This window comes from Squalius cephalus, assembly GCF_949319135.1.
Source record: "Squalius cephalus genome assembly, chromosome: 20".
Taxonomy (NCBI): Eukaryota; Metazoa; Chordata; class Actinopteri; order Cypriniformes; family Leuciscidae; genus Squalius; species Squalius cephalus.
In genome coordinates, this window is record NC_137141.1 from 24951145 (window position 1) to 24971089 (window position 19945).

Here is a 19945-nt window from a genome sequence, read left to right on the forward strand (position 1 = left end):
CCTAATATACAGCCCCAAAACACATACCATTCTTCCTCTAAGCATTGTGGTTCATGAAATATATGTAATATTTTCAGTAAAAGAACCTAGACACGTTTTTGCTATCAAATGCAACACAAATAAAACCCTAATACACGGACATTTTTTAAATGTATTCATTTCGGTCAGTCATTGATGTGCATTTAAGGCAACAATTCAAGACAATTACGAAAGCAAACACCAAAAAATCTTGAAAACAACATTATTATTATTTCAGAACCACATAGCCAGGCTCCCAACATGTATCCAATTGAAATTTTGTAGTAAGGCTCATTTAATTGAACAAAAACACAACTTGGGCCGCTTAGAAATATAATATTGAGATACATTTGAGGTTGTCTGTTTTTGAATACACTAATTCATAATTTTCTTCTTAAATAGTGAAAAACACATTATGTAACAAATGAAATGTAAAAACACAATCAAGAGGGTGAATACATTATACAGTCTATAAATGTGAAAACTGAAAGGCACTTTATTACTTCTATCAGTTTATTTCAGATCAGCAACAGTAGGTAAACACTATCAAAATATTATGGCCGTAAAATACCGTAACTTTAAAATACTATATTAAAAAGTTTCATCACAGCATAACAACAGAGTAAAAGCTGTCCTTCAACAATGAAATGATCCAGTCAACATGTAACAACTAAAACGTTTAAAACATTTTAAGGCCAGGGATAAATGGTCTAAAATTTAATAGAAATGTTATCTAAAATTCCCAGGATTCCATCCACCTAAGGCCGGCCATGGAGGAGGCAGGGTCATGTGCCAGCGGCCCCCTCATGCCATAGGAGAGAGGGTGAAAGAGGTAAAAGCTGAAAGGAGATGGACAGAAGAAATTTCAGAGTGAGATCAATATTACATAGAATATTCGTAAAATGCAAAAAAATTTCATTAAATAAACAAATATAGCCCACTTTATTCATTTCTAACGAGAAATTTTGTAAAGAGTTTTAAAAAAATAAAGCAAGCATAAAGGGGTTATGAGCCCAAAACAACTAAAGTTAAACATTGTGGAGCCTTACCTATAGATGAACCCTAACAAGAGTATAGATTGACCTCCCCTCAGAAGATAATGGGATACGGATGAACTAAAGAGAAGTTGAAAATTCTGAAGGAAGATGTCCAGAGTAATACCTTGAATAAAGAAGGTCATTAAATATGTTAACTGTAATAATGTTGTGCCAACAAATATGCTAATTAATGATGACCAAAACATTTTAAAGTCCAAAGTAGGTTTTACACAATTTACATAAGGCTAATTATTAACCTTTAGTCCATATGAAAACATTTTGATAAGCATATCAGCCGATTTCTGCCCTATGGCTATCTGGTTTGCCTTTGTACCTGTGAGCATACTGCTGAACAGCATGGCAGGAAAATAATGGTGGTAGTAGAGTATGCGACCCATGATGTAGAACGGGAGGTAGTGTAACAGCCAGCCCAAAAGCAGCATCCCACCACCCTCCATGAGAGCATGACAGTGCACTGAAAGAAAATATCATCTGTTTTAGACTTCAGATTGGCTCTTGTACTGCACAATCTGCAGAGATGCTTACCTTTCCTCATTCCCTCCATCTTCACTCCTCTCTGTACGGCTAAAGAAGCCACGGTCAGCATGACAACAAATAGAGCCAGGCTCAATAGATTCAGCCACCAGATGACCTGAGGATGAAATATGATGTTTTGGCAATGACAGGACAAGAGATCTTAGCAAATAGAGGGCATAAAAAAGGACAGAGACACTTACAGGGTTCCCGAGTAGATAAACACGGTACTCCGTCTCATTTACTCCAGAAAACCTCAAACCCTATTATGAATAATAAATAATGAATAATGATGAGATAGTACACAGATGTGGATTTTCAAAACAGTTCTGTTATTGTAACTAAAACGAAAACTATTAAAAATCATTTTTGTTCATAGAAATAAAGCTGAAAAAAACTTTTTTGTGCTGGTAACTAACTAAAATAAAATAAGTTGAAGTACTAAAATTAATAAAACTAAAACTTTAAGTGCCCCTATCAAAGGCTCCTAATTTTGTTTTGGGTGTCTCCTTTACATGCATCCAATGTAAAAAAACAAAAACAAAAATTCTCAAAATATACATTGCACATTAGACATCACCACATTTCTCAAAGAGTCTGAACATGGTTTGCTTGAAGATTCAGTCTCTCTTATCCCATCCTTCCCATCCTTTTCAGTCTGTTGTAATTGGTCTACCGCTTATGGATCATGTCGGAAATGAAACTTCCATTTGAATTCCAGCTCCAGAAGCTTCCCCAGCACATGTATACACAGTGATTATGAACAGTAATGATGCTGTCAGTTTTACCAAAACAATTTGAGTCCTCATCCTTTGAAAGTGCATGCAAAGTTGCTTTGGCAGCACAGAAAACAGTATATTCTCAATGTCAACACCACGCACGAACCAACCTCTTCCAGGCTTCAGCTACAACTACAGTGTTTGAGGGAGGGTCAAAGTAGATGTTTGTGGGCAGACCAATGAAAACTATAGGCTGGCATTATGCAAATTTGTTACAAACCTACATAGGTTCATGCAGGAAGTAAGACTGGAATTACTGATGACTCGTTTCGGCAGTTCAGAATCAGTTCTTTCTTTTGGGAGACATTAACTTGCCAGACATTAATTTGCAGACCTTAAACAGCTATATAACACACTACATGAAAGGTAATATCCGAAAAAGCACAATTGGGGGCACTTAAAAAAAAAAAAAAATTAAAGCTAAATAGAAATAACAAATTAAAATGTATTAAAACAAACTAAAATTAGAATAAAAACTGAAAATATAAAAAATAAAAGCTAATTAAAAATATTAATAAATACTATAATAGTATATAAATAACACTAAAATAACAGTGCTATTAAAAAACACTACTTATTCTTTAATCTGTCTATCAGATTTTACACAACTTACCTGATAGTTGATGGGCCAGTGCCAGGGCTTAGAGTTCACCTCATTGTCTTTGGCTTTCAAACCACTGTTTCCCTAAACAAAAAACAAAACAAGTTTTCTTAAACTTAAACCATATAAATTAATTCATAAATTATTCCTAAGTGAAAATCTTACCCTGATCATCACAATATGAGACTCCCAGAGGATCTCCAAGAAAGAGGGTTTGAGCACTAAAAGACTGATGTTGGGCACTGCAGATACACAAAGATGTTGCACAAACAGCTGAGAAAAACCCATCCAGTGGCACATTTCTACCTATTATCATATTTTTAAAATGTAGCTATATGTACATACATTTAGGGTTGATGTGATCTTCAATGTTCCACTGCGAGTTGGGGGTCTCTTTGACATATGGGCTACATGTGACCTCCACTTGCTCCCATCCCCTGTTGAAAAGTAAAATGCAGTTTAAAAAATGTCTTTCTGTGATAAGTTATGCGCAACTGACCAGAAGTGTGTTTACTATACAATGATGTAACTCATGGATTAACTACCATAGTATGATGCATCATTGGAAAAACTAATCAACTAGTCATGACTGTTTCCCTAAACCATAGTAACATGGTCACACCTCATTGGTTAGTAGTAACATTGGTTCAACAATATAGGACCGTCTTTAAGACGTGGAGGAGCAATTAATTCTGCTAATTAATCTAATCTAATGCTAATTAATCTATTCGAGATCTCAGAGATGCAGCTATAACGAACAAGGCACCTAATGTTTTTGTTCCATGTCCATGTTTGATTCATCGAGGGTTCCCTCTACATCATACTCTGGAGTTCCCTTGCGCATTTTACACACTCTTCAAAAACTCTTAAAATGCTGATTGTTAACACGCTAAAATATATAGATTAAAATTGATAAATATTTCAATAGAATGAAAGATATAGAATGTACTGAATTTTAGCTTGTTTATTGCACACAAGAGCGTGACAAGTCCACATGTCATTTAACAAGAAACTATGCTTCTTCTAACTACCGCTCAAGAGCTGTAGTTCCAACCACACAAGTTTGCAATGATTTTTGTGAATGTTTGTTGGAACTATAGTTTGGGAAAATTCCAAATTGCTGAACTATGTTGGTAACAACGGAAATTGCAACCATAGTTGGCTAATAATGCTTTATGGAAACGCACCCCTGATCTGAGTTTTCTCTGAACAAATGCTCTCACCACTTGGGTAGGGTCTTTCCAGAGGAGCAAAGCACGCAACCCGTGGAGCGATGGAGAAAGCGCACTTTACTACGCAGCACCTTCACCGGATCTCCCTTCCTCCCTCCACACACCTCCACCTGCCACAAGTCATTCATGTCTCCGCTTCCATTCTGAAACAAAAAGCGATTCCGTTTGATCAATGTTGATGTTCATAAGAGGTTCAAAGTTGCACTGAAGTTCACTGTTATCTAGTAGTATGAGATCATCATTTTGCTGGCATTCAGATGACTGCACATGATAAATAAAAATATTTAAATCTACAACTTTAACTAAAACAAACTGAATCTATTAGACTGATAAAACAAAAAACCACCAGATCAACTGACAGGTTTCAACTGAAGGTTTAGTTTCTATACGGTGCTCCAGGGATGACTTATTTTTGTCGTCCAAAACCTGTAAACGAGTTAGCCTTTTTTCACTTTTCATTCACTTTTCATTGTCCTGAAGTAAATAGAGTGTTGTAGGTATGACGTAAATTTGTAGGCCAAAACACGGAAGCGAGTTTGCATTTTAGCACTTCCGGTTTTGGGTTTTATTAATTGGTTTTTGGTTAAATGCCTGAAATAAGGTCTGTGGTTAAGACCAGCTCAAGATATTTTCACGTTTTATTTTACGTACTTAAAGTACATCAGTAATACCCCTTTTTGATTTTTTTACAATAGCAATGCCAAAACCTGTAGTACATGAACTGTAACTTCTACTGAAAAAAGTATAGTACTACTCACAATGCCGTATCCTGTGACCTGCAGGTGTTTTTTGGTCAGTGGAGCTTCATGGAAATGACTGTGAAGATTCCTTGTAGTTCTGAGGAGAATCAGGTGTGCACTGTTACTATTATTATCACTTTTACTTTGGAAAAAAAAAAAACTTGATGCTTACTCTTTGTGTTCCAGTCTAATGATGTCACCATTTCGGACCAGCTCTGATGACCCTGTGAGATCTTAGCAGAGAACAGGAGTTATTGACTCTTGTCAGTGTCGATATAGGATAGTAAAGTAGTGCAAACATGTAAAAGAACTCACCGTCAGAGTTGTCAGGTCTCTTGACCAACCACAGGTTGTTATAATCTTTGTGCAAATAGGCTGTAACCTACATGGGTGAAGATGAAAAATTATTTATTGTTAACACCACATACATTTCTAAATACAAGCCAGATACTGTACCAAAAATATACATTTAGATACTGTACACACTACTGTTAAAAATGTTTTTAAAGAAGTCTTTTATGCTCACAAAGGCTGCATTAAAAACAGTAATATTGTGAATATAATACAATTATTTTAATATAATAAATGTTTCTCTTATAATCTATTTCAAAATGTAATTTTTTCTTGTGATGGCAAAGCTTAATTTTCAGCATCATTACTCCAGTCTTCAGTGTCACATGATCCTTCAGAAATCAGAATAATATAATAATTTGGTGCTCAAGAAACATTTCTTATAATTATCTTCACAGATGAAAACAGTTGTGCTGCTTAATATATTTGTGAAAACCATGATACAATTTTCAGGATTATTTAATAGAAAGCTCGGTAACACTTTATTTTAGGGTCCAATTCGCACTAGTATAAACTACTTGCTTATTAGCATGCTTATTAGTATGCTACTGGCTGTTTATTATTGCTTATAAATCACATATTAAGGCCTTATTTTGCATGACCATATTCTACATCCCTTAATCCTACCCTATACCTGAACTTAACAACTACCTTTGTAACTATTAATAAGCAGTAATTAGGAGTTTATTGAGGCAAAAGTCAATAAACAGTTTATAGTAAGTAAATAGTGAGAATTAGACCCTAATCTAAAGTGTGACCAAAAGCATTTATTTCAAATAGAAATCTTGTTACATAATAAATGTCTATGCCACTTTTGATCACCACTAATGTTGCATACAATATTAATTTCTTTTTTTTCTTCTTTTCTTTTTTTTTCAATCTGACTGATCTGTAATTAGAAATTATAAACCAAAATAAGAAACAGGTCAGATGTTCATCTTGAAATCTTCCAGATAATGTTGTTACTGTTGTCTTCCTGTTTGGGTTTGGTAAGAGAAGCTGACCTGCTGTTGATGAGCTCCAACCCCCTCTGGGTAAAGGTGCCAGTGAGAGTGCAGATATCCTCCCGCAATTCGCAAATTTTTCACTGTTATGACAGAGCCATATGCCAGATCTGTGCGGAGGGAGGAGTAAAAGCCCAAGTAATATAAGAGAAACGCAAGCAGTAAAAATGTCAACTATTGAGTATTAAGTTGTGCTTACACTCCGGCATGGAGGCGTTGTGTAGATTGTTTCCAATCAAGCGAGACTGGAAAGCAGAGCTGAAGAAACCGTCCCCAGGACCACTGTGTATGAAAAAGAAGGCTGTTAAAATGATATTTTATTCATGTATTAATTAGCAACTGCTTTTAGAATAGAACAGAATATCAATATTGGCTCAAACATACCTTCTGTTTAAGACAATGAAGTGGACGGCAAATATTGTAGTGTACAGGAACAACGGGAGCATTATCAACCCGAAAACTCGAGCAAGTAAATGCTTCCCAAAATCCACCTTGAGAAAAACAAGAAACTATTTTCAGCATACACTACCATAAAAAAAATAATACTTTTATAAAACGCATTACATTGAAAGTGATAGTAAAGACTAAATAAAAGCTTTTCTTTTGAACTTTCCATCCTGGAAATGTATCACGGTTTACAAGGATATATTAAGCAGCACAACTGTTTTCAACATTGATAATAATAATAAATGATTCTGGAGCAGAAAATCAGCATATTAGAATGATTTCTGAAGGGTCATGTGACAATGAAGACTGGAGTAACGATGCTGCAAATACAGCTTTGCCATCACAGGAATAAATTACATTTTAAAATGCATTAAAATAGAAAATTTCAAATTGCGATAATATTTCACAATATTACAATCATTTTGATTAAATAAATGGAGACTTCTTTCAAAATCATTCAAAAAAATCTTTCCGACCCCAAACTTTTCAACAGTGGTGAATATCTTTGAAACAGGTTCTCATTTATACCAGAGACAAGCTGAGGTCCCCAAGTAGCCTCCACAGATCAAATGCTGTGTTGATTCCCACCAAGAGGATGACAAATAGCCCCACAAACTTCACTCCCAGAGAACCAGAGAGGCAGACCCCTGTCAGAAGCAGCCAGAGCCACCAGGAGAAGCTGAAAGACCTGAAGACAAAAAAGACCATTTGCATTCCTGATACATTAGGTATACAAACTCAAACACTAAAGCTACATAGAGAGATTCCTCCTCTACCTGAGTCTCTGTGTGTTGAATCTGACCATGCACAGAACAGAGCCCATGATGAAAAACATTAGAATGGGATCCAGGAGAATGTACTGAGACAGGGTGATGCAGCCAGTGTCTGTTGTAAAATAGACCAGTTGATTTAGATTCTGATTATCGTCGTTGAATACAGCAAATGTGTTGATGATCACTACCACACTCACCAAAAATAAGAAGAGAGGCTGCGATTAGCGCTGCTGGTGGAGAATGCGACAGCTCCAGGACAATAAGAAAGGCAAAAGGAGGAAGACAGGAACCAAGAGCTGCACAGAACTACACACAAAGGAATTGAAAAAAAGGATTAGAGCTTATACTCAAAGAATGATTGGATTTTGCATGGTTAAATTAAAAAGATAAATTAGATCTGGATTTAGTGATAGTCTGCGAAATTGTTAAACATTGTTTAAATTAATACATTTAAATAGGCTATACTGACAATATTTTTTACTTTCTTATATAAATAATTAACTTAAATTCTCTCTCTCTGTATACATACACAAAAATGTAGCTGAAAGATATATATACACTACCGTTCAAAAGTTTGGGGTCAGTAAGATTTGTAATGTTTTTAAAAGAAGTATCTTCTGCTCACCAAGGCTGCATTTATTTGATTAAAAATACAAACAAAAACAGTAATATTGTGAAATATTATTCCAATTTAAAACAGCTGTTTTCTATGTGAATATACAGTGAAGTGTAATTTATTCCTGTGATCAAAGCTGAATTTTCAGCATCATTACTCCAGTCTTCAGTGTCACATGATCCTTCAGAAATCATTCCAATATGATGATTTGATGCTCAAGAAACATTTATGATTATCATCAATGTTGAAAACAGTTATTTACATTTTTATTTCATGATGCTATGATGAATAGAAAGTTCAAAAGAACAGCATTTATCTGAAATCTAAAGCTTTTGTAACATTAAACACTACCGTTCAAAAGTTTGGGGTCAGTAAGAATTTTCATTTTATTTTTGGGGGAAAGAAATAAAATAAATAAATCAATACTTTTATTCATCAAGGATGAGTTAAACTGATCAAAAGTTACAGTAAAGACATTTATAATGTTAGAAAATATTCTATTTTAAATAAAAGCTGTTCTTTTGAACTTTCTATTCATCAAAGAATTTTGAAAAAAAAATTGAACACAACTGTTTTCAACATTGATAATAATAATGATTGTTTCTTGAGCATCAAATCAGCATATTAGAATTTCTGAAGGATCATGTGACACTGAAGACTGGAGTAATAATGCTGAAAATTCAGCTTTGATCACAGGAATAAATGACAGTTTAAAATATATTAAAATAGAAAACAGTCATTTTAAATTGACATAATATTTCACAATATTACTGATTTTTTTTTATTTTATTGATTTTATCAAATAAATGCAGCCTTGGTGAGCAGAAGATACTTCTTTTAAAAACATTAAAAAATCTTACTGACCCCAAACTTTTGAACGGTAGTGTATATATATATATATATCTTTCAAGCACTACTTTTTTGGTTTTCAAGGACTACAATCAGAGATCGCACTTATCAAACAAAATCTTTAGGATTTTTTAAAACTCAAATTACAGATATAAGGTATCAAAAATACAACTTACAACGCATTTAATAATATATATTAAATACAAAGTTTATGATGGCTATTATTGTTCAATAAATAATATTTAATATTATAATGTTGGCGTACTTCGTATCGGGAAAAAGTCTGATGGGGGTTTATCAGACAGGCTGCAGTGTTAATTTTGCGTGAAAAGATTGTATTTGTGTTTTTTTAGAAAAAAATAGATTTCATATAATGTATTTAAATCAGTCAAGCACTTTTTAAGTACCTCTTTATATGGCTGTTTTCAATGGTTTTCCAGGACTTAAAATATATATATGTGGGTTTGTACAAGGTACTTGGAGTACTTGAATTATTTATATAGCAATACTAAGATACTAACTATATATATGTATATATATATATATATATATATATATATATATAGCCTACATTACTAACTATGTTTTCTTATATAAATAACTTAAGTTTACCTCTGTCCTAGAAATCTGCATGAAACTAATTGGGAGACAATTAAAGGTTTACCGCTCTCATCCCCCAGTAGTTGTGGTGCTCATATTTGTCCCCTGGTTTTATGAAGGGAAAGGTGCCATCATAGCCTGTCAGGTATCCAGCAAGGCCAATCAGCATCTGAGTCAGGAGTGTAGATTAATTCACAAACTACACAAAAACTGACTATAAAAACTGATTATAGTGGAGAAACAGGGGTCTAGATGGAATGAAATATATACCTTTCCAAGGGGTGGATGGACATCAAAGAAGAAGGTGCGATTAATGTAATAACTTCCCATTTTCCCGAAATGAGTCTCATCCCAACTGCAATAATGGATCATATTTATTGATCGTGTATTGATATAAGGTTATTATCACAATTCTACAGATCTAATGCTTACCATACATGTGGAGGCTCAGTGATCTTGTAAAAGCGTGTACATACAGAGAGCACAAGCACCAAGACCAAAGTATAAAGTGGAACATGATCATCATCTCTGCAGGGAGAACTGAAGTGTCCTCTTCGCTTGGGGATCCTTTTATTTGTCCCGTTTGAAGGTTGGGAAAGGCATTCAGCAGCCTCGTTTACCCTACATGTTTGTCGATGTCTTACAGCTGATATGTCTCGTCTTTGTGAGTAAAGCTCCTTCGGTCTGCCGTCCATTAGCAGGTTTTTTGATGAAGACAATGAGTCATTATTAGAGTGGCAAAAACAGTGCCTTCGGGCGCAGAGTTTATGAACATTGAATCCTAACAGGGTTTAAGATCTTGCAGGCTGGTCGTGTTGACATGTTGCTGAATGAGACATTCTTTTGCTCATTATTGCAACGGACCTATTGCCTTCCAGCTCATGTTTCGTGGGCTGTTCCAGATGGGGTGGTGAAGTATCGGGAATGTCTGCACTTCACTGTCACCTGCTGGACAGGAGAGGCACATGCGGCCAGTGTAAATCTAAAATGTGGTGGAAAATGACACGTTGAGAAAAAATTGTTAGGGTCTAATATAAAAACCGGCGTTTTCTGCAGTCTAAGAAAATGATTCAATTTAAACATAATTGTTGTTCCTTTATTGTACATAATAGGAATTATAATGACTTTTCCCATGCAGATAGACGGCGGCCTATTACTCAGAATATTCCAATAGCAGGAAAATAAACAAATGTCAAGGTTGATTTATTTTAGTCTGATTTTTTAGTGTATGAGCACAAGTAAAGATTGAGAGGGTCTAAAAAATATATATTTAAAAAAACGGTGTCTATTTTAAATTTAATATGGAATTTAATAAACAATGCTATGGAATAATTAGCAGGTTTTAAATCAGTCTTCTGAGGATTATATGTTATTAATTTATGTGTATATATGAGTAAAATTAGGGTGTTATCCTCTGCAAACAGATTAATTTAAATATTTTAAATAAATTATTTTAAACTATAATTTGATGTATACTACTACTATTTTAAAGATAATAATAACTGGCACAGACAAGATAGGATACTATAGTTACAATTTTTTAGTAGTTATAGCCCAGAATTATAGGCATAGGTGATTAACATACTCACAAAATCACAGCACTAATTAAGAAAACATAAACGCAGACACATACACCATGCTTATGCTTTGCACTTTAATCAGGAATGGAAATATAAATGTGCATTAACATCTTTTGTACTTCTGAAGTCCATATAGGACCATGTCCTTCAACCACCCATATACTTCCGACCACTGCTGTGAAGAAGATTCTACAAACAAGAGAAAAAGTCATTCTTAAAACTCCATTAGATGAGTGTATGGTCCGTTTGTATCCAGCTTCAGTACTTGTCGGTTTCCATACGTTCCATGTTTGACCTCTGTAACAGTGTCACTGCTCTTGCAGGCTGAGAGTTCACTTTGACAGTGAGACACAAAGCTGTCGTAGAGCCTCAAGCCTTCATCTTTCCCAATGTTGCCATGGTACTGCATCCCTTTTCCCTTTGGTTTTCCTCCAAGTGTGGCTTGTGGTACTATGAGAACACTGCCAGGTAGTGCAAGAACTGAGGTATACTTTCCAGATTCGGTCTCACAAAGCTTCATGTTCAGCAGAGTGTTCACTAAAAGGGAAAAACAGCTATAAATTAAGCTCTTATTGAATTGCCTAGCCTATATATTGTATTATATTTCAGAATGCATGCATACAGTATGTTTTATTGCAAATATGAAGAGCAATTGCATACCCATTTTGGGGATTATATCTTCAGTTGCACCTTTGAAAAAGCAGATGTAGATAACCATTCCCCTGTTAATCTGAATAATCAGAAATACACTAGACGGGTCATCATTTGGACAAAAACTAGAATTAATTAAGTTTCATTAACTAATTATTTTTCTGCTACCTCAGCCCATTCAGCTTCACTCTCAGCATCTGGAGGTTTGACCTGCAGTCGTGCATGCAGACACTGCTGGAGAATCACTCGCGCTTTCATGTCGTTATCTGTTCTCTCGGACATTGCTACGAAATCTTCGATTGCGATGAATGCGACTTCCGAGATAATATAAATAATATATGTTTTGTTGCGTGAACTTCACAGTTTCATTTGTAATGGGAATGAACTCTGGAACTTCACTGGGTTCCGTTTCCGCGTGTGAATCCAAACATTATACGTCATCAACAGGAGACAGTGCGGCGCTACTTCACGACAGCTCATGCCATATATTTAGAAAAACTGCACTGTATTTGCAATCTTTAATGTTTTTAAATAAAGAAATTGGTGCTCCAGCGCAACCGAGTGCTTTAAACTGACACCACAGCGGTGGTAGTCTTTGTTTTGCTCGTGACAGAGTCTGTGATCTTTATAAACCTGATAAGATGGTTAAATTACACGACAGCTACAAAAAGCTATTGCAAATATATAAATTTTCCTCAAATATTATAGGCACACCGCTATTGCCTAGCAGATTTGTTCCATCACATCAAAATAGACATGAAATTCGTTTCAAGGTAAGAAAATGTCTGAAATAGATAGTGATTACATTGCCATTAGTATAATGCCATGATTATTATGCTTGCTTTAGTTTTGTCTCGTATGTTATATGATCAGTGTCTGTCTGTCTGACTGTTCGTGTTGTTGTATCTAGATTGTGTATTTGTATCTGTCAACATTATGTAAAGTGTCCTTGGGTTCTTGAAAGGGCGATATGTAAATAAAATGTATTAATGTTGTATAGCATGTATTTTTCATAAAGATGCATAGAGCCAACTACATTAAATTATAGACTGTAATAGTGGTGCATATGCTCAAACTTTATTGTGTTAGACTTCAGGTCCTGGTGAACGAACTCTACAGGAGAGACAGAGGCAGCACATGGCACGAGGTTTGCCAAAACAGAAGCCCATAGCTGGAGTGAAGGAGGTCATTGTTGTTGCATCAGGGAAAGGAGGGGTGGGAAAGTCCACAACAGCAGGTCTTTTGTCTTTTGCATTCATTGACCTTTGTTTGTGTCATTCCACAAAAATATGCCTTTGGTCAACGGCCAATATTTCTCTGAAACACTAATTTAGTTGAATGTCTTCACAGTGAATCTTGCTCTTGGACTTATGGCTAATGATCAGGTAACATACAGAATCCAGAGAAACCAATCTTAGCCACTGTGTTAAATCGACACAATTATTGCAGCTGATTTGCCTTCAGTAAAATCTTCTTTTATACCGCTTTTGCATGTAGAGTAAATCGGTGGGTCTTCTAGATGCTGATGTCTATGGCCCTTCAGTTCCCAAGTTAATGAACCTAAAAGGAAATCCTGAATTAACAGATAGTGAGTGTTGTGGCCACATTTGCTTTGTAAACAAAAATAATTAAAATAATACAAATGAAAATGGTCAGTCATGTCTGATCCATTTTTCCTCTTTATTTTCAGATAACTTGATGAGACCACTTGTAAATTTTGGAATTTCTTGGTAAGTACATTTCTGAATAATAGCTGTAGTGCAACAATATTATTTTATATAGACAACCATTTAAATCTTCTGGGGTCGGTATGATTTAAAAAAATATATATGCTCCTTAGCATGGCTGCATTTATTTGATCAAAATACAGTAGAACTGTAATATTGTGAATTATTAATATTATAATCACAAATTTGAAGTAATTGTTTTTTTAATTTTTATTTTAATATATTTTAAATACAATTATTATTCCTGTAATTGCAAGGCTGAATTTTCAGCATCATTACTCCAGTTTTTAGTGTCACATGATCCTTCAGAAATAATGCTAATTATGCTGATTTATGTTCAAGAAACATTTATTATTATCATCACCGTTGGAAACAGCTTAAAATTTCTGTGGAAACCGTGATACTTTTTTCAGGATTCTTTGATGAATAGAAAGTTCAAAAGATCAGCATTTATTTGAAATAGAAATCTATTGTGACATTATAATCTCTTTCTAACAATATATCTTTACTGTCACTTTTGATCAATTTAATGCGTCTTTGCTGAATAAAAGTCACTTACTGAATAACTGTCACTTTTGGCTTCGTTTACACTGCCAGTGAAATGTGACCCAATTCCAATTTTTTTGCTCACATGTGACACAGATCGACAGTGTAAACAGGAAAAAAACGCATGCATTCAGATATTTCCGGATTGGTTTGATAACCCGTGCTGAATAAAATGATAAAATTATTTTGAAAACAAACAAACAAAAAATCTTATTGACCCCAAACTTTGCAAAGTTATTGTTTTTGTTTTTGTTTCTCCAATTTTATTTTCATTTTCTTTTAAGTCTTAAAGTTTGCTTCCCCTACAGCATGTCAATGGGTTTTCTGGTTGAAGAGGTTGCACCTATTGTGTGGAGGGGTCTGATGGTGATGTCAGCTATTGAGAAACTCATTAGACAGGTGTGTAATTTAGATTTAGAAATTGCTGTTGATAATGGGATTTATCAAATATATAATTTTTCTCTATGGTCCTCGTCCAGCACAAATAGATGCGATTTCTTCAAGTGATTTCAATTTCCATTCATTAGCATATCTTAAATTAATGTGCATGAATTGTTGTTTCCATGCAAAATTGTGTCCAATTTACTCAAAATTGCTGTTTCTTTCACTACTATAATGACTTTTCCCTTGCAGGTAGACTGGGGGAATCTGGATTACCTTGTGATTGATATGCCACCTGGAACCGGAGACGTCCAACTCTCTATTACTCAGAACATTCCTATAGCAGGTAAATAAACAAATGTAATGGCTGATTTATACTCTGAAAGAAGATTTGTACCTAATGTCAGTCACAACAAAGCACCATGGATTTTCAGATTCAGATTCTCATTGAAGGTTTGATTGTCATTTCTTCTATCAGGTGGGAGACAATTGGATGCATTAACATTCTCTAGTATTCAGAGCATTCATTATAAAATCGGTTTTTACCACCCTATATCACAATCTAAGTCAGGTTTATTCATTAAATGACAATTCTTTCTGTATACTTTGTGGACTTTTGTCGGTTTTACCTCTTAGGCGCTGTGATAGTGTCCACTCCTCAAGACATTGCCTTGCTAGATGCACGAAGAGGTGCTGAGATGTTCCGAAAGGTTAACGTACCGGTAAAGCATTTTCTGTTGTATTTGAAGGTTCTACCTTGTCATTTAATTACATTGAAGCAATGTGATAGTCACATTTAATTTATTGGTATCAATATTTATTTATTGCTTTATAAATATAATTCAAGTATGTGAATTGTTTTTTCAGGTACTGGGTTTGGTTCAAAACATGAGTGTTTTTCAGTGTCCCAAATGCAATCATCAAACACACATTTTCGGCTCAGATGGGGCTAAAGAGCTGGCTCATACCCTCGGTGTTGAGATGCTTGGTAAGATCATTCATCAAAATGTATTACTTTATGATTGATTGTTTAGCATTTAAGCACATTTATCAAAACTGTGACATTTACGAAATATAATACAAAATATGAAGTAAAATTGTTTGTAACTAGATTTGATTCAAGTGGATTATCCACTCTCTTGAGGACACACGGTTTCTCTGTTCTCACTGCAGGAGACATTCCTCTTCATCTTAACATTAGAGAGACATCAGACAAAGGACAGCCTGTGGTTGTGTCGTCCCCAAATAGCCCAGAAGTAAGTGGATCATAATGGACTCCTGTCTTGCTTTTCATTGTTTTACTTTTCTATTATGGTAGTTACTGTAAGCCTTTCAGGATCTTTGGGTGGCAAAATTTGCTACAACACCACTTTGGTAGCATATATTGATAAATTACAAATTTTTTAATTTTCAATTATAATCTTTAAACCATTTCAGTAGCATGTGTTTATTATAAAAACTACAATTTACCACAAATTTGTACAATTCAGAAACCCTTGTTGTTAGCGACACCGGTGGCCGTTAAGTGAACTGCAGCCAGCAACTAATTGTTTGTGCTCTCACTAGTGCACTGTACAAGAAACTTAAAGGGATAGTTCAGGATTTTAGACATGAATCTCTATAGCTTCCCCATAAGCAGTGTGGTGCATTGACCATGACTTACCCCCGACAGCGTCCTGTGAGCCGAGCTCCGGTCCAGTTTTGGTCAAGATGAAATTAGTCCGGCAAGATTGCTGGGGTCACGGCAATAAAGCTTTTTTCTTCTCAAATCAATATGTGTTCAAAAGAGTGATATATTTGCGTCACTAAAACGTTGTCTATGGAGAGGTCAGACCTCGTAATGGCTTGGCACTATTTTCTCCCCTGTCATATCACTGCGCGCTGCCGCTACCTACAGCCAGCTGCGAGCTGCGCAGGCGCACACCACTTTTTCAGTTGTTTGGCAGTGTTTACAGCAGTGTTTACGTGCTCAGAACAGCTACACGAACGAGCTAACATAGCTACTGCAGCAGCTGTGGCTCCAGCTTCAACTTGTTCAACTTCTCTGTCCATCCTCTCTCTTTCTGTCCTTTCTAACTCCATCTGGCGTAACTCGTCATCTGTGTATTCAGGTTCGTAAAGATATCCTTTTGGCTGTGTGTCGAAGTCAATGTTGTCATCGTCGCTGCTGTAGTCAGACATGTTATCGTTCTCTTTACGAGCTGTAAACAAAGTGACACGTGCGCGGCTCCCAGCTGGCTGTAGGTAGCGGCAGCGCGCAGTGATATGACGGGGAAGAAAATAGTGCCAAGCCATTACGAGGTCTGACCTCTCCATAGACAGCGGTTTTGTGCTGCAAATATATCACTCTTTTGAACACATATTGATTTGAGAAGAAAAAAGCTTTATTGCCGTGACCCCAGCAAACTTGCTGGACTAATTTCATCTTGACCAAAACTGGACCGGAGCTCGGCTCACAGGACGCTGTCGGGGGTAAGTCATGGTCAATGCACCACACTGCTTATGGGGAAGCTATAGAGATTCATGTCTAAAATCCTGAACTATCCCTTTAACGTTACATGATTCAATGCCCTGATATATGTAAATATATATATGTAAATACGTGCTGTGCCCTTTCCTCTCAATAAAAAAATAAACACAACAAAAATGACAGCAGTGAAAAAACAGCAACTTCTGATCATAGTGATATGGAGATGCTTGCACAAGCTCTGCAATTCACTGCATTATGTCGAAAGACAACATATGAGGTAAATTTACACAATTATAATGATAGTTTAGTATATTTGAGACTATAGACTATATAGATCTGGCTATGTTAGACTAAAAGTTAAAAAAAAAATCTCCTTTTTTTTTGCACATCACATTGACATTACAGTACAAAATGGCTCTTTCGGTATTATCTAGAACATTGTATAAGCATTCATTTCATGTGACATAGAGGGGAAGAGAGGCTCTCGGGAATCACATCCTTTTGATTTTCCCGGCAAAAACGTCCCCAGTCCTTCACATAAAAAGCAGTCTACAGGCTTTCAAGCTGTTTACACATTGGCAATAAAAAAAGTAATTTATACATGAAAATTCTTACATATAGCCCAATTAAATATAGGTACATAATGTATAATATAATATTATACTTGAATACTAAATTCTATTTCTCAAACCACTTGTGTTGAGATAAATGGCAATATAAATATTGTATATTTATACATAATAAATTATGTACTTAAATTTAAATGCTCTTTGAAACTTTCTAGTTTGTGCAAAAATTTGGTTATTCCTTAACAGTCAAGCAAAAAAATTAATCACTGAACTACTATAATATGCCTTTAAGTACTTTGGTTGTAAAATGTTAAACTAACTAAACCAATTGGCAGATTTCTATCAGAGTTTCAGATTATTACAAGTAACAAATGCTTGTAGAACTAATTTGAAAAAAACATTTATAAACAAATTTTATAATTTTATAACTAATTCTTATATAGTTACTTATGCATATTTATCTGTTTTGCAGGCCGAAGCTTACAGAAGAGTTGCTGCAGCAGTAGTACGGCAACTGGCGAAGCATCCAAGTTAAATGGCTTCCAGATTTAATCTAGTCTTGGTGACCTGAGGAAAATGTCAGTATTGTATCATTGCCTCCCAATCAACTTATTTACCCATTTAAGTTGATATTACATGCCTATTAGAATGTTATAATTTATACACAGACATACTGTTAATGTTATTTACAGGCATTAAAATAACTCATATTAATAACATAATTTTGAGTTTGAAAAGTTTTGGAAATCACAGATTTTAAGTTACTTTAAATTCGCTGATATAGTGTTCATTTTAGTGTGCAAATCTAAGATGTTTATATTTTAGTATAATTTAATTTAGTGCTGCTTCGGTCAGTGTCAATGATGTGTCTTTCCAGACTCAACATAAAGATGGTCATTACAGGTCTTAGCCACTTGATGGCACTGCAAATGTATTCATACATCTCATTGTGCTTTGTGTTTGATTTATTGCGAAACATTAGGTATTTCGGTTTAACTATGACTTTTCCTATTATGATAGTTAACATGATTGGACTTAACTCCATTTAATAAAGAAAAATGGTTCCAGTCCAGTAGGAAAGTGGGATGAAGTTTTCACGGGATGAGAAAAACAGGGTCACTTCCTGAATATTTTCGGAGCTCCCTTGACTCAGCTGAAACAGCCGTATTCAGTCCACCCCTGTGTAACAGGCCAGACAGACCAGTCTGTGATTCATCATCGCATTGAAGCTATTCTGCTTTCTTTTAGTCTCAATTGCTTAACTGTTCCCAGAAGACCGACCCCGGGATTTCAGCTGTACAATGACCTCAGCTGAATTTGGACAGTTACACATTTGGTGTTATTTATTTCCTCTTTGTTTTCATGATAAATAAAGCGTTATCCCGATAACGTGCTTTGTCTGATGTCACTGAGTGCAGTGGTGTGACTCACACTGCCATGAGTGTGTCATTGAGGTGTGTAAAAGGGCAAATAAACATCCATTCATTTAGAGATGTGGAATTCACCAGAATTATGTTTGGGATTATTGTCCCGGAAAGGGAATTTGACAATGAATTGGAGAAAACTGAAAGGAAGTTCAGACAACTTCCACTATCTGTTTGTCAGAGACTCGATGGCATATTCAGATTACTTAACAAGCAACATGATTGAGCATGTTTCAGGTAATTCCCAGTTATGATGGAAATGGATTTCTAAAACATGTCCCGGTGTCCTTGTGGTGTTATCAGTGACATTATAAAAAGCAGACTTTGCCCCATGTGGTAAATACGGCTTATAGCTCCCAAGGCTATGGGAAAAAAAATCAATAATTAAATGGGGTAGCTGTGCAGCCCAAGTGGACAGTCTTATTTCTGTGTCATCTTTGATTCATGAGCAGATACTGTTAATAAGATAAGCTGAGGTGCAAACAAGAGATTTAAGGAGAAATCATTTCTTTTTTTTAATGAATTTTGCTCAAGAAAGATCACATGGAATGCATATTGTTTGTCCTGTGGCTGTAAAATTTTTCATTATTTAGAGTAAAACTGAACACATTTTTCAGTCAGATCCACGATCAAATGACCATCAACTATCACTGCAACTGACACAATAATTTAACTATAGTAAGCTTTCTCTGCATCCTCATGTACATGAAGTCTTCATGGCTAAAGTATTGGCTTCATGCCTGTATATTGGCTGAAATTGAGATCTGCACATGTATAATAAAAGACATATGTATAATTGATTAAAATTATGTAAGGTACATGCCTTTTGGGGCCAAGGTTTTCAAGTGGTGCTCACTGCAGCTCCCCCTCTCTGGATGTCATGGGTTGAGCTTGACCTAGTCCAGCTCCACCTCTGTGGATCTAATGGGTGGAGGGACAGAGTTATGGGTAGGGTTAGGGTGTGGTTGGACCTTCTAGCTCCACCCATTACACCTACATTACATTCAGAGAGGGGG

The 19945-nt window shown here is 35.4% G+C and overlaps 3 protein-coding genes across 4 annotated transcripts; 1 reads left to right on the forward strand and 2 right to left on the reverse strand.

Annotated features, from left to right (window-relative positions):
• Positions 1–227: 227 nt before the first annotated feature.
• On the reverse strand, positions 228–10521 carry pomt2 (protein-O-mannosyltransferase 2). Its single transcript, XM_079852678.1, has 21 exons — positions 10014–10521; positions 9852–9936; positions 9646–9750; positions 7714–7822; positions 7520–7628; positions 7272–7431; positions 6681–6787; positions 6496–6578; positions 6297–6406; positions 5257–5323; positions 5114–5174; positions 4960–5038; positions 4193–4344; positions 3315–3406; positions 3135–3211; positions 2982–3053; positions 1793–1852; positions 1602–1707; positions 1390–1530; positions 1068–1179; positions 228–857 (listed from the first exon to the last, which is right to left on the reverse strand). The coding sequence occupies exons 1-21, from the start codon at positions 10274–10276 to the stop codon at positions 752–754; spliced, it is 2256 nt and encodes a 751-aa protein (XP_079708804.1). The 5' UTR covers positions 10277–10521; the 3' UTR covers positions 228–751.
• Positions 10522–11215: 694 nt separating this feature from the next.
• Positions 11216–12114, reverse strand: dtd2 (D-aminoacyl-tRNA deacylase 2). Of its 2 annotated transcripts, none has more exons than XM_079852871.1 (3): positions 11981–12114; positions 11822–11891; positions 11216–11698 (listed from the first exon to the last, which is right to left on the reverse strand). In XM_079852871.1, exons 1-3 carry the CDS (start codon positions 12092–12094, stop codon positions 11376–11378), a joined length of 507 nt encoding a protein of 168 aa, XP_079708997.1. In that variant the 5' UTR covers positions 12095–12114; the 3' UTR covers positions 11216–11375. The 2 variants fall into 2 exon arrangements, with proteins under 2 accessions (XP_079708997.1, XP_079708998.1); XM_079852872.1 differs by having other exon boundaries at positions 11217–11698; positions 11822–11910; positions 11981–12052.
• A 107-nt stretch (positions 12115–12221) lies between these two features.
• On the forward strand, positions 12222–19731 carry nubpl (nucleotide binding protein-like). The gene is made up of 11 exons (XM_079852870.1): positions 12222–12585; positions 12902–13049; positions 13163–13197; positions 13310–13400; positions 13503–13542; positions 14394–14484; positions 14719–14812; positions 15103–15188; positions 15334–15454; positions 15640–15722; positions 17978–19731. Exons 1-11 carry the CDS (start codon positions 12454–12456, stop codon positions 18038–18040), a joined length of 984 nt encoding a protein of 327 aa, XP_079708996.1. The 5' UTR covers positions 12222–12453; the 3' UTR covers positions 18041–19731.
• The last annotated feature ends 214 nt before the right edge of the window (positions 19732–19945 follow it).

Bases quoted from the DNA above. Each gene is read 5' to 3' on its own strand.
- nubpl (XM_079852870.1), top strand. From the start codon at position 12,454: ATGGTTAAATTACACGACAGCTACAAAAAGCTATTGCAAATATATAAA. The intron at 12,586-12,901 runs GTAAGAAAATGT...TTATTGTGTTAG, and splicing joins GACATGAAATTCGTTTCAAG to ACTTCAGGTCCTGGTGAACG. The intron at 14,813-15,102 runs GTAAATAAACAA...TTTACCTCTTAG, and splicing joins TCAGAACATTCCTATAGCAG to GCGCTGTGATAGTGTCCACT.
- pomt2 (XM_079852678.1), bottom strand. From the start codon at position 10,276: ATGGACGGCAGACCGAAGGAGCTTTACTCACAAAGACGAGACATATCA. The intron at 7,629-7,713 runs GTGAGTGTGGTA...ATTTTACAACAG, and splicing joins AGCCTCTCTTCTTATTTTTG to ACACTGGCTGCATCACCCTG. The intron at 858-1,067 runs GTAAGGCTCCAC...ATCTCCTTTCAG, and splicing joins TTGTTAGGGTTCATCTATAG to CTTTTACCTCTTTCACCCTC.
- dtd2 (XM_079852871.1), bottom strand. From the start codon at position 12,094: ATGTCCGAGAGAACAGATAACGACATGAAAGCGCGAGTGATTCTCCAG. The intron at 11,892-11,980 runs GTAGCAGAAAAA...CTGATTATTCAG, and splicing joins GTGAAGCTGAATGGGCTGAG to ATTAACAGGGGAATGGTTAT. The intron at 11,699-11,821 runs GTATGCAATTGC...TTTCCCTTTTAG, and splicing joins AGATATAATCCCCAAAATGG to TGAACACTCTGCTGAACATG.